The following is a 14445-nucleotide window of genomic DNA, read 5'->3' as shown; positions in this document are numbered from 1 at the left end:
AATATATCACTTATAAAAGAATTCAAAGTAAATCACTTCAATATGAGCATAAAATTAAAAAATAGAGAATAAATATTTGAAATACCTAATTTTTCTTTATTTTCTCACTTCAAAAATTCCTTTTATGGTTTTGATACTATGAAGGTCACAAAAAAAAAGACTTGACAAAATCATTGATGCAGATGGCCAATAATTTTTAGGAGATGAATTAAAAAGTTCTGAGATTGCCTAAAGACCTTAAGTTTAAGACTCTAGTAAATATATTACTGAAAATGTTTTCCAAAATTATTATTGCTAGTATTATTAAATCAACTACTCAATAGTCTAAGTCAAAAGTCTACCTCAATATTGTCCACAACACACAAATACAAGGCATACACAATTAAAGCCCTTTTAAAGTGTAACCACAGGTAACTTAATTAAACCAATAATTACTTTCTTTGTATATGAAGAGATTTTTAGTTGCAAATAGTTGAAAAAAAAGATCTGATAGAAGAAGTATTACAGAATGAAAAATAAATAAATCAGATGTATTACAGAATGAAAAATAAATAAAGTATTATGCAATTATCATGGACCATACCATAAATGTGGAAGCTATATTTGGTTTAGGAGTCACAAACACAGGAAGTTTTATTCAAAAAACATCTTCCATTATGTGTTCAGAAATCTTACAGTATCTGATATAACATACTTGACCATGACAGAGAAAATGTCAACCATTTTTCCTTACAAAAGACAGAACTACATGACATACAAGATTTTTCACAACTGTCTTTGTTAATAAACAATGTTAAAACAAGATGTAATGAAGGCCTCTATCTAGTAAGAAATGGCTACTTTAACCAAGAAAAGCCTTGAAACATGACTTTGCAAGTTGGAGTACCAACATAGCAAACAGCACTAAAGAATGATCATTGGTTACTTGCAAGGGAAATTGTTTGATGGAATCTGATTTCTCAAAAAACTGAACTTGTTATAGAGTTAAGTATTCTTTGTATGTTTTTTTGTTTGTTTGTTTTTGTTTTTACTACAGTAGCTGCTAACATTTGTATGATGTGATGAAGGTTGTGGTGCAAATAGAAACTCAGGAGAAATTCTGACATCTTGAAAGCTAATTATGCTGTAAATTGTCACATTTCTAGAACCAAGACTTATCTTTTGCAAAGAATACAAATAGCATATTTTGTAGGATTGCTTCTATAAAACTGTAGATCACTACAGACTACTGTTTAGTATTTCAAATATGCAAGATAGTTGACCATTAAAAGGATTTATTAGTTGATAATGCTATGGAATTATTATCCCAGTATAAAACTTGACTCTTAAAATTTTACAATATAACTGCTATAGTAATAGCTATATTTCAATGGATAAAATTTAATATCTACACTTCAAATTCATTCTATAATGGTGATAATTCAGCTTAAAACCTGGCTGTATATTAACCTTAGATTTCAAGATTTGGGCCAAAATATTTTGATGCCATTCTAATATTGATAAGTTTATTATCTATATCTTTCACTAACATATTATTCCTGTTTTCCCACTATTATTTCCAGCACTTAGAACAATGTCAGTAAATATTCACTGAGTGAATGAATGAATGAATACACACACACACACACACACACACACACACACACACACATATATATATATATATATATATATATATATATATATACTCTCACAATTCTAGCTGAGTATGATATCTAAAAAGAGGGATGCTAAAAATTTTAGAGCCACACAGTCTTTTTCAGTTTCAGTTTTACAAGCCTTCCTATGAATAATTATAGTGAATACTTAATGTGTATAAAACACTATATCAAAGACTATGAGTTACTGAGATAAGTTAGGAAAATTAAGAATATTCTTTTCCAGGAATGTAAGGTATGACAAAACCTTCCAAAATATAGAAGACACCTCAAAAATGAATAAAAAACACTTTGAACATTTTAGATTGTAAGAGCAAATAAATCCTCAAATGTTAAACCAAAATGTTTATTGAGTAGATTTAGATAGAAGTAAAAAAAATCTCAAACATATCCTGGATAGTAAAGAATATATCTTAGGGAGATAAATTGTGATGATTGGGAAGCATAGACATGTCAGTGTACTTGAGATTAACCCTATAGTTGATTGAAACATTTTTACTCAACAGTTACTTATTGAAAAGTCTGCTAATGTGAACTACATACTTGGATCTCCCATTTTAGTGGAGGAATATTAGAAAATTTAAAACATAAATAAGTAAAATACACAGAATACTCAATGGAGATATAGGCCATGGAGAAAACAAAGAAGGCAAAGAGAAGAAGAACTGTCAGAGACTATAACTTAAAACAAGATGGTGAGGGAAGGAAAATGCAAAGTTGACATCTGAGCATAGACTTGAAGGAGATAAGGAAGCTTTCTTGTAGGTATCATGGGGGATAGCATTCCAAGCAGGAAACTGCAAGAATAAAGGCCCAGTAAGGGAGTGTTACAGATTTGCTCACTGAATAGCAAGGGGCCAGTAGAAAGGAACAGCAAATGAGATTAAAAACTAGGAGAGGAAATTAGAGGGGATGGGCCTTATTTTAAATAAGAATTTTGATACTCTGAATGAGATGACTAATTATGGGGATAGTTTCAGGAAAGGAATGGTATAATATGGCTTACACTTCAACCAGAACATTTGAGACTGCTGATGTAAGAACCAATCAGTTGAATTTTGTGCAGGGTGAGAAACAGGGGTTCAATTTCACTTTGCCACATATGGATTTCCAGTTTTCCCAGCACCATTTGTTGAAGAGGCTATCTTATCTCCAATGTATGCTTTTGGTGGCTTTGTCTAGTATGAGATAACTATTTATGTGGGTTTGTCTCTGTTTTCTATTCTGTACCATTGGTCTACGTCTCTGTTTTGGTGTCAATACTATGCCATTTTTGTTAGCATAGCTCTGTAGTATAGTTTAAGGTCTGGTAATTGTGATGCCTCTTGCTTCACTTTTCTTGCTAAGGATTGCTTTGGCTATTCTGGGTCTCTTATTTTTCCAAATGAATTTCATGATTGATTTTTCTATTTCTATGAAGAATGTCATTGGGATTTTAATAGGGATTGCATTAAATCTGTATAGAACTTTTGGTAGTATGACCATTTTGACAATGTTAATTTTGTCCAAGAGCATGAGAGATCTTTTCATGTTTTAAGGGCTTTTTCAATTTCTTTTTCAGAGTTCTGTAGTTTTCCTTGTAGAGGTCTTTCACCTCTTTTGTTACATTGACTCCCAAATATTTTATTTTTTTGAGAACTATTATGAGTAGGACAGTTTTCCTAATTTCTCTTTCAGTAGATTCATTGCTGATATATAGGAATGCAACTGAGTGGACTAGACAGAGGGGAGTGGGCATAGGGGTAGGAATGATAGTAAAATGCATGATAGTAAAATGCATCAGACATTATTACCCTATATGCATACATGATTACACGACCTGTGTAACTCTACATCATGTACAACCAGTCAAATGAGAAGGTACACTCCATTTATGCATGATGTGTCAAAATGCATTCTACTGTCAGGTATAACTAATTAGAAATAACATAAAAAATCCTGATGTGACTTCCTTCTTTAGTAGAGGATAGGAAAGGCAGCAGAATACAACAGACACTAGTATGGCAATATGTAAATCGGGGGATGTGTAACCGATGTGATTCTGCAATCTGTATACGGGGTAAAAATGGGAGTTCATAACCCACTTGAATCAAAGTGTGAAATATGATATGTCAAGAACTATGTAATGTTTTGAACGACCAACAATAAAAAAAAACAGCAGGGGAAAAATAAATAAAAATAAAGATAAAAAATCATTTGCTATATACAGAAACCATCTATTGACAACTAAATATTACTGAGAGAAATCAAGGAGTACATAAACAAGACGAACACATTCATGAACTGGAAAACTCATTTTTAGGATGTCAGTTATCCCTAATCTGAACTATAAATTCAGTACAACTCAATCAAAATCCCCTACATGCTATGTGTGACAATTAATAAGACCAAAATGTTTATGGAAATGCCAGACCTATTAAAAAAGATCAAAGTTGGAAGACTTATAGGAGTAAATATCAAGACACTACAAAGCTACATTATTGAAGACAGGGAGGTTTTGGTAAAAAGATAAAGACCAATCTAAGAAAAAAAAGTCCTCAAATAGATCAACACATATACATTTACCAGATTTATGACAGTGTCACCAATGTAACTCAATGAGAAAATGCTGATCTTTTCAATAGATAGTGCTAGAGGAAAGGGATGGGATAGAGTGCTATATCCTCAGTCCTTTTATTTTTATTTAATTATTTTTGTGTATGTTGTGCTGGGGATTGAACCCAGGGCTTTGTGCATGTGAGCAAAGCACTCTACCAACTGAGCTATTGCCCTAGTCCTCTTTTATTTTGTTTTGAGATAGAGTCTCACTAATTTGCCCAGGCTGGCTTCAAACTTGTGATATTCCTGTCTCAACCTCCCAAGTGACTGGGATTATAGTTGTGCACCACCATGCCTGGCCTTGAATTTTTAATAATACTGAATTAAATATTGTCTTGATTACTGTGTTTTCCAGTGACCCTTAGATTTTGTGTCTAAGTACTCCTCTGAACTCACCCTACAGTCCCTGCCTTACTGGAGGAATTAGACATCTATGTGGAGGTGAGAAAAAAATGTGATCCCTATTTCCCACCATACACAAAAAGTAATTTGGGATGGATGTAGATCTAAATGTGAAAAGAAAAGAAAAAATGAGGATTCTAGAAGAAACAGAGTATATTCATGTCATAATCAAAGGTTTCTAATAGTAGGAGTCAGAGGAAGGGTGTACTAACCAAAAAAGAAACAAATATATTAATAGGATTTCATTAAAATTCAGAACTTCTATTCATTAAGACATCATTGCAAGTGAACAGGTAAGCCACAAAGTGGGAGAATTTATCTTTAATACGGGTATCTGGCAAAGGACTCATGTTCATAATGTTTAAAGAACTCCTACAAATCAATAAGTAAAAGACTTATAACTCCATATCATATATAACCACAAAAATGGGAAGTTATACTCCATGTATGCATGATATGTCAAAATACATTATACTGTCATATATAACTAAAAAGAACAAATTTTAAAAATTAAAAATTTATAATGAAAAAATAAAATTCTACAATGGGTATCTTTTGCCTATAGGATCAAATATAATTTAATATAGCAGCATGACTTACCCTTTACTATTCTCTAGGCTAATCACTTAATACCCCCCTCCTTCTTTACTCTGCTTTTTTAGTTTCTTGAAACCACAAGGCTTATTCTTGACTATGACTTTCCTTCTATCTGCCACATTCTTCCTTCTGTTCACCTGAGTTGTTCCTACAAAGTTCTCACCTGCAGTGTCACTTCCTTGAATCTCTTTAGGTTAAGCACTATGGCTCTTTGTTCCCAGAGTACTGACTTCCTTATTCTGTTGTTTATTCAATGCTACCTTTTCTGATAAGCTATAAGGATAGCTTCTTTGGGACAAGATATATGTCTCTCATGTTTACCCCTTGACATTATCAGTTTCATAGTGTTTAGCATCAGAAAAGCATTAATCACATTTATAAATTTTTTAGATGCCAAAGTGGACGAATGTAAGAAATATAAAAAATTTGAGGCAGAAAAAATATCTTTTCAGTAATCATTATATCTAACATTTCACATGGCCTAGCATATAGTGCCAGTTTAATTTTTTTTTTGTCTGAATGAAGGAATGCCATTCTTGACCCTTGTCTTAGCTTATTTACATAAAATCCCTATAATAAACTAGCACTACATATAATATTTTCAGTTGCTTGTTCTCTTCATACTGGTGTTCTATGACAAATTGCAAGGTTTTGAGGTCTTAAATTTTGCATGGACCTGGGCTCAATCTGCATGTATTTATTTGTATTCAATGTGTTCATACACTTTTATAAAAAGCCACAGCTGCCATTTTCAAAGAACCTTGCAAGTAGTACTTCTTATTCTCCCTGCCACACCACCATGACAGGTACCCACCCTTTTCAACTAGGGAGCTACATTGTTCTCTAACCATCACAAGCTGCTCTGGATATTTTTCTGTGAAATAGAGAAGGCGTAAGTGAAAACAATAGAATCACAGGTCATTGAAAGATGGAATGCAAATCCCAAACATTAAAGGTCACTTTAGGGAGGTGGACATTTTTCTACATTTACAAATGAAAACAAGTTTAGCCCAGAAAAACAAAATACACAAAATATCCCAAAGAGATGATGAAAGTGAGAAATATTATCTACTCCCTGGTTGGAAAGATGGGTAAACTATGATCAAGCCTGAAACTTCTTGAAAATTTATCATTACAATTAAGATTAAATGCCTATAAAGCTTTGAAGAAAAATAAAGGGGAAAAGTGTTCAGTTTTTGTGGCCAGTCTTCAATATACTTACTTTAAATAGTTGTGCCAATTACAATAATTCATGTAAAACTGCTTCAAAGGATATTAACTTCAGTATTAACAATATAAGACAACAAAATTGAGTGTACTTACATACATAGTATAATATGAGCCACTATTTTTAGCAAATAGAAGAAACACAAGTTCTTTATGAAAATAATCTAAAGCAAATAACACTGAGAAATATATGAATTTATCACAACTATGCCATTATAACATACAAAGAGTGTCAGAGCATTCCAATATTTTTCTAAAATGACAGTATTTGTCCTTCCCTCTTCCCCTTCTCCATCCTTTTTTCCTTCCATTCTTCCAGCATTGATAGAGTATTTCCAGGTACATACTCAGCAGACAAGAGAGAGGGAAAGGCACTGCATGATTCTTCTCTACCTGATAATTTTCATTTTCTACTCTATTACCTTTTCTCCAATAATCCTACAGCCTAGAGAACAGAAAGCAAACAAACATTTTGAATGCATCCTCATATCTTCAAATGAGTCCTACTTGTAGGCTGGCAAACTGAATGAAAAGACTTGGAAAGATGAAAAAAGAGAAGAACAAGGAAAGACCCTCTGGAAGTTTTCTAAAGAGATAAGGAATCACCTACATTGAGTCTTGGATAGCAGGTCAACTTCTAATATAAACATGAACAAAGATGAGGAGTGTAACACTGAACAAATTTGTAGATGGGAGAGAAGGGTAGGAATTTTTAAGCACTCATACCCCACAGCTTGAATTTTTTCTAAAGCCAAGTCTGTGACAAAATGGAATCTTCAGGAAAGTAGTGAAGTTTAAAACATTACAATGGAATATGGAAGCAATGCTCAGGGCCCATCTAATACATTTCACATCTAAACATTTCTCATCTCCCATGCCACTAGCAGAGATCAGCAGTCTGTATATGAACAGAGACTGCCCCAAGTTCAAAGATTTCCAGAAAGGATGAAGAGGGAAGAAAAGTGAGTTAGGATACTGGAAAGGTGGAAAGAGAATGGTTAAAGTTATATACCGTGCATTCCAGGATCAGGAAAGAGCATGATGAAGTAGAATACTATCCATGAAGTGACTGAAAAGCCTAGTGCAAGAGTGAAATATGCTTGTTATCAAAGAATGATGTGTTTATATCAGAGGTTCAAACCAGGCGCAATAGTAAGTAATAAAAATGGCAGAATATGAAAATATCTGATGGTTTATATACAAAATCATGTCAGTCTCATAGTTATTAGCAAAAAGGTTGTATAATACAATGGTCATACACTCATGCAATTATTAATTACTAAATAATTTAGTCTTACCTGTATTGCAAGGGCACGAGTTACAAGACCTCTAAGGTACTGTAAGGGATCTTCTGGGCCTTCCCACTTGTTCTGCCATGTGAGGGGACACTGGAATTTAAAAGGGGCCAAAATTAACTTTATGTATATTACATATAAAAGACCTTCAACATTACTGTGATGGGGATAAAATTTAACATAATTCACATTATACATATCATGATTCCTTCTCATTAATATTTCTGTTTTCCTTGATTTCATTAAAATAAAATGACATAGAATAAGTTAATACATTTCCTTAAAAGGAGAATTCTTAAGGAAAATTTCTTCAAAAAATAAAATTCTTAAAATCATTTTCCTGAAGTGTGATAATAACAGAGAAAGCATCAACCCAAAATACTGTGATTATATAGTTGAGAAACTACTTCTATCTAGAATATATCAACAATGAAAATTATATAATAACCAGACTTAGTGTAGAAAGGGGCCTTAGAAAACATCTAGTCTCATTGGAGGAGTGAAATAAACCTTCTAAAATATATGGTAGATAAAGATCACAATTATGCTTTGAATTTAAAATAGTTGTGATTATAAAACAAGAACCTAAATCCCTTAATGCCTCTATTGAGACTTGAGATTTAAGTTCCTCTCCTCGAATAATTGCCCAGTAACTCATTGGTCCAACTGGAAGTGATGCTGTGCTAATTTCCAGGTCTATCTAAGCTATAAGTAACTGTTGCTTATATTTCTTTTCTTTTGAGACTCAGTCATCTTTCATGAAGCCTAAATGTTCTTGGAGAGGCTCACATGTATATCAATAAAGGCTCCCAGCTCTGTACCAGTGAAGACTTACCAACCATATTAGTGACTGTGTGAATGAGACAAGTTTTCTCTCTCAAACCCTACCCAGATTTCAGATTTTTAAGCTAAAAATAAGCATTTAAAATGAAATGGTTTTAAAATAAGATTTGGTAAATTTGTTCTGCAGTAAGACTTACCTGATAAATTTTGATACCTAGAAGTAGAATGCTACCTTAACAAAAACCTATGGCTTTACAACTGGGTGGTGGGTTGAACTGGAAGGACATTCAGAAGAGTATAAGTGAAAACAGAGAATGTCAGTGAAAACCCAAGGGACTTTGTAGACTTAAAAGGAGGAAGAATGTAAGATAAGAGTATCATAAAGACTATTGGGATACATTTTGCAGAGCCTCTGTTAAACAATAAGACTTCAATGAATCTTAAGGTTGCTGTTCCATAACTGTCAGCACCTTGATCTAGGCCTTTCCAGCCTCCAAACTGTGAAAAATAAACTTTTGTTGTTTGAGCCCCCTGTTCCATGATACTTTGGTACATAAGTACAAATTAAGACAGTATTTGTCTTTAAAATACAGACAATTCATAGCATCTTTAGCTTAGTATATGTATAAACCTGAACACATTAAAAATGCTTATAATGAAGATTAGCTTTGGAGAGAAAGATAAGTTTATCATCAAACATATTCAGAATGTAAGATGATAATCTGTAAATTGTATTTCATGTAATGAAATCTAATAAAAATACATTGAATGCCTATATGTGGAATATATCAATGTCAATAATGAATCTCTAAGCCTTTACTTTCCTGGAGAGTTTAAAACTTTGTGGATTATTTCTATATTACATTCATTTACGCCAATATCATTTGCCATTCTTTAGTGTAGATATGAACATATGTAGACACATTGTGGTCACAATAATTTATATAAATTTATTAATCTTAACGAATGTGCATCAAGAGCAGCAGTAAATGGGCTGAGGGTTTACATTAAAATTTGATCTATAAACATTATAAAACTAACAATAATTTCCATAACTTACCACACTGTTAAATAAATCATAACAATAAAACAAATTCAACACACTATGAATTTAATAGAATTTAGGTAACTGTGATTATTAATGCAAGGCATTTTGCTTCAACAGTAATTGTTCATCTCAGCATATGTGAATACTAATATAAATCAGAACTTGAACAATTACTGAGCTAGTCTCAGTAATTTCTGGCATTAATGCAACAAATCAATAAACTGTCTCGGGTGAAAAAAAAACTTGAGGTCAAATCCATTAGTTTGCTTTATCTTTGATAGTATTAGCCAGCTATTCATTGAAACACAAACTAGATACCAAGCATGTGCACTCATGTTTAAACATCTTGCTATGTGCATCTATGCTACATAAAAAGTTGACAAACAATTCCCAATTATACATTCATTTGAATCTCCAGTATTTAGACTTGTATAAACTTAAAATCCCAAACTGAAAATATGTTCACCTCAAAAGTCTCCTGATTTTCTTTTTAATCCACCTGCCCACACACTCTGAAACTTCTGCTATAAAGCAGACCCTAGCACAGAAAGATAAGATGTTAGCTCTTACTCCTCCTGAAATTATATAATAAAACTATGAATATGCATATTTTAAAACTGCATCCATTTCAATTTTTAAAGGGCTCAGTGATCCAAAAAGTTAAAATCCAGTAGTTTGGATTTTTTTTTTTTTTAACTTGGGAGACACTAGCATTTTGCTCTACTTTGAAGGATTCCCTGGTTTAAAAAGATAAAAAGCCATGTAGTGTTACCAACAAGTATGATTAGGAAAGTTGAAATGTGTGGCCAATATATATGTTGGCTTTACTTGCCTTTTTGGTAAGAGGGATACTGAGGAATGAACCCAGAGGCACTTTACCACTGAGCCACATCCTCAGGTTTTTAAAAAATTTTTAATTTTGAGTCAGAGTCTCATGAAGTTGCATAGGGCCTCACTTACTTGCTGAGGCTGACCTAAACTTGTGACCCTCCAGCCTCAGCCTCTGGAGTTGCACATATTGCCTTTAAAAAGAATTCAATTAATGTTGTAAGAACTGCAATACAACCTATTAATATCTACAAATGGTAAGTTACCATTGCATTTACCATAAAGCCCATGTTCTATCATATAAAAGAATAACAGTATTTTACAATGTCTTCATTAATTATAAGTTATTGTATCTTCATTAAAAAATAGATTAGGCATAACCCCAGAAATTATCAAAGGAATAAAAGAATCACAATTCTTTCTAGAAAAATTCCTTTGTCAATAATGTCAGGTACATTAAAAAATGTCAATTAATGATCTATTTCCTAAATAACATGAAATCGTATCACATAATACAGAAGCTGTCATATTCAAATGTAACAAAAAATTAAATTTTTATTCTGAAATAGGATAGTACTGAATTCTCAATTTCATTAAAACTCATTAGAAAGTAAACAAAGTATTTTACTCACCTTGTCTTTGTGAAAGTCAGTCTACTCTAATTTGAGTTTTATTAAACATCTTAAACTATTTCTATAAATACTATTATGATACAGTTTAAATATCTTTGCAAAATGAACTTTTCATCATTTGAAAGGCTTTTAACAAATTCATTCTCACAAAAATGATAAAATTATATCAAAGGGAGTGTTATGTTTAAAGGCTGTATTTATTCCTGTGTAATATAGAAGGTGATAAATGACATATTAAAATTCTCCACATCTTATATAAACACATTTTAATTAGGAAATAAGCCATCTGATTCTATTGTTATTGCCTAATGCTAAGCCAAATTAGAAAACATTTAGAAAATCTTAATGGTTCAGGGAAAAGGGAAAAAATAAATAAAATTTTATGAACCCTTTGTAAAATATTTTGGTCTTAAGAAAGGATTTTCATATAATTAATCCCCTTTAGTTCTTTGTCTTTCAGAAGGAACTAATCTAAGCCATATTATATTTGATTCATAGAAAATGATTTAAAGTTATTATTTTCTTTCAGGTATTTATGCCAAAGTTTACCCAGATGTTAACAGTAGAAGCAAAATAAGAAACCAAAGTTGGCAATTACATTTTCTATTATTTTATTATTTATATCACATAAAATCTCTTGAAATACCATGGTTCCAGGCTGAAACTATTTTTTACTGAAAGTGATGTACAAAGTATCCCAACTTCCATAAACTTACTTTGCACAATGTTACCATATAATACTTCATGAGTTGTTCTGTTTATAATGAAATTCTCCAAAGTAACAAAAACAACTAATATTTTAAAAGTGTGTTTGCTATGTGCCAAGTACTTTACCCATAATTTAACTATCAAAAGAATCACATGAAGTAAGTACCATTATTATCCTTATTTTACAAGTGAGAAAAACAGTTTGGAGATGTTCACAGAACTCCCTAAGGTTATGTACCTACTAATTTGTAGACACATTCTGGAGGCCACATTCTTAGCTATTTTGTATTATTAGCTATTTCTGTATTATTTCTACATAAAAAATATATAAATATATATGAGAGAATAGGAGAGTGTTGCATGTCTTCTTAATGGTAGAGAGATGTAGGAAATTATAGATAGGCTACATTTTTATATTAAAATAGACAGGACATTTAGACAGACTACTACAAGTTTCCTTATATTGAGTTTACACAGCAGAAAAGAAAAACTTTTGATTGCCCTACTGAAATCTTTTCTAGACACCAAGTGCTGTAAAATTCATATTCTCCAAATGACTAAAAATCAGTCTACAAACACCCTTCCAATTTTTTTTGTTTCTCTTCAATTAATCTGAACTGCGTGATTTTTTTACTATCATTTAAAGGGAACGAATTATTTATTAGAAGTGTTTATTTCTTCTGCTGCTACTGAACATATCCTGATTTTCACTAGATAGCTATACCTCACTTAATCTCAGTATATGTGTTACAGATGAACCCATCCCCACCTCCAGGAATAGGTATTTGTTGGTTGAACCCCTACACAAATGAAAGTTTTGCATGTCCTGCCCACAGAATTAGTATGGAAAAAGGAACAACATACAAATTGGTTTGGATCAAAGTATATCCCAAGATTTTTGCTCGAGTTACCAAGAAAAAGGTGTTCTCTCTGTTGGCAGTGTATCACCATATTTAGAGAGGACTTGCTCCAAAGTGAAATTAACATAGATTTCATTACATATACAGAAGAGATAGATAGCATAAACTGAGATCCTTAATGACAATTTTAAGCTCCATCAAGCTGATTTAATGCTAACTACCACTAAGACTCTATCTGAGCCAATAAACTTCCATATGACTTCAACCATTTTGACTTCAGTTGTCTGTTATTAACCACAAGAATCCAACAAATAAAGACCTACCTAAATAATGAAATAAAAACATATAGTATTGGCTTACCTTTTGGTTTAATAAAGCACTTGCCAATTTTTGGACTTCTGAACTCAGTAAGGTAGTTCCTCTGATGACTTTACTGAGGGCAGCAAGAGACTGATGCACACTTTGTACTAAACGAATGGCATTATATTGTTCTAGAAGGATGAATGATAATATTGGAGATCCTTGCCGATCATTAGGAGGAGACACTTTCTGATGAATCAGATTTGAATTCTAAAAGAAAAATGTCATTTACTGAAAAGAGCACAAACCACTGATATAGTAAAACATTTAAAAAGTTATTAAAACCTTTTATTCTGTTGTAAAACTGTTTTGAAATACTGTTGCTTTATGAATGGGCAAATTTATTAAGACTACAAAAAGGAATTTTGGAGTTTACCAACATTTAAAGTGGCATATGGGGTGAGAATGGTAAAAGGGAAATCACAATGAGAAGCAGGAGTCAGTAACAATAGGAAGATAGTAGAAGAAACAGGACCCTATAAGCCAAAATGCAGAGCAGGAAAGTTACACTTCACCACCCAAAAGAGAACAGAAAAAGAATAATGGTTTAAATACAAAATGCAAACAGATATTTTAATCTGAAAGCTACCTATACATGCAGCAGAAAACTACACTAAACATCTGGTGGTCAAGACCAGTCAGTATTATATCTTTATATTTCTTTTTTATATCTGTACTTTAATAGAGGGAAATGTGTGATGTGGTATATTGAAATTGGGGAGTTTCTCAAAAATTTTTTTGACATTTTAAAAATTTGTGCTTTTAGATATACTCGACAGTGTATTTTGACATGTTCTACATAATGGAGTATAACTTATTCTAATTGGCATCCCATTCTTGTGGTAAGTTTCTCAGATTTTTAAGAAAAACTTAAGGCCATTTTAAATTAGCTTAAATGATTCTATGATTATTTTTAAAATAAAAAAAAAAACTTTCAGTAGTTTTCTTTTTTTTTTTTTATTGGTCGTTCATAACATTACATAGTTCTTAATACATCATATTACACGGTAGACTCACGTGGATTATGAACTCCCGCTTTTACCCCGTATACAAATTGCTGTATCACATCAGTTTCCCTTCCATTGATTGACATATTGCCTTTCTAGTGTCTGATGTATTCTGCTGTCTGTCCTATTCTCTACTATCCCCCCTCCCCTCCCCTCCCCTCCCCTTTTCTCTCTCTACCCCTTCTACTGTAAATCATTTCTTCCATTTGTATTATCTTGTCTTGCCCCTCCTTTCCTCTTATATGACATTTTGTATAACCCTGAGGATCGCCTTCCATTTCCATGCAATTTCCCTTCTCACTCCCTTTCCCTCCCACCTCTCATCCCTGTTTAATGTAAATCTTCTTCTCAAGCTCTTCGTCCCTACCCTGTCCTTGTTTACTCCCCTTATATCAAAGGAGTCATTTGGTATTTGTTTTTTAAAGATTGACTAGCTTCACTT

At 32.3% G+C, this 14445-nt stretch overlaps 1 protein-coding gene across 2 annotated transcripts in view; it reads right to left on the bottom strand.

Annotated features, from left to right (window-relative positions):
• Positions 1-14445, bottom strand: part of Dync2h1 (dynein cytoplasmic 2 heavy chain 1) — a 334173-nt gene that overhangs the window by 29159 nt on the left and 290569 nt on the right. For both annotated transcript variants that reach the window (XM_026392460.2, XM_026392459.2), the window contains 2 exons: positions 12997-13206; positions 7781-7870 (listed from right to left, as the gene is read on the bottom strand). In XM_026392460.2, the coding sequence (XP_026248245.2) occupies positions 7781-7870; positions 12997-13206 (300 nt within the window). The remainder of the gene's footprint in view (positions 1-7780; positions 7871-12996; positions 13207-14445) is intronic.

The sequence above is a fragment of the Urocitellus parryii genome, chromosome 4 (assembly GCF_045843805.1).
Source record: "Urocitellus parryii isolate mUroPar1 chromosome 4, mUroPar1.hap1, whole genome shotgun sequence".
NCBI classification, from domain to species: Eukaryota; Metazoa; Chordata; class Mammalia; order Rodentia; family Sciuridae; genus Urocitellus; species Urocitellus parryii.
Note: the sequence above shows the minus strand (reverse complement) of the source record. Positions and strands in the feature narration are given on the sequence as shown.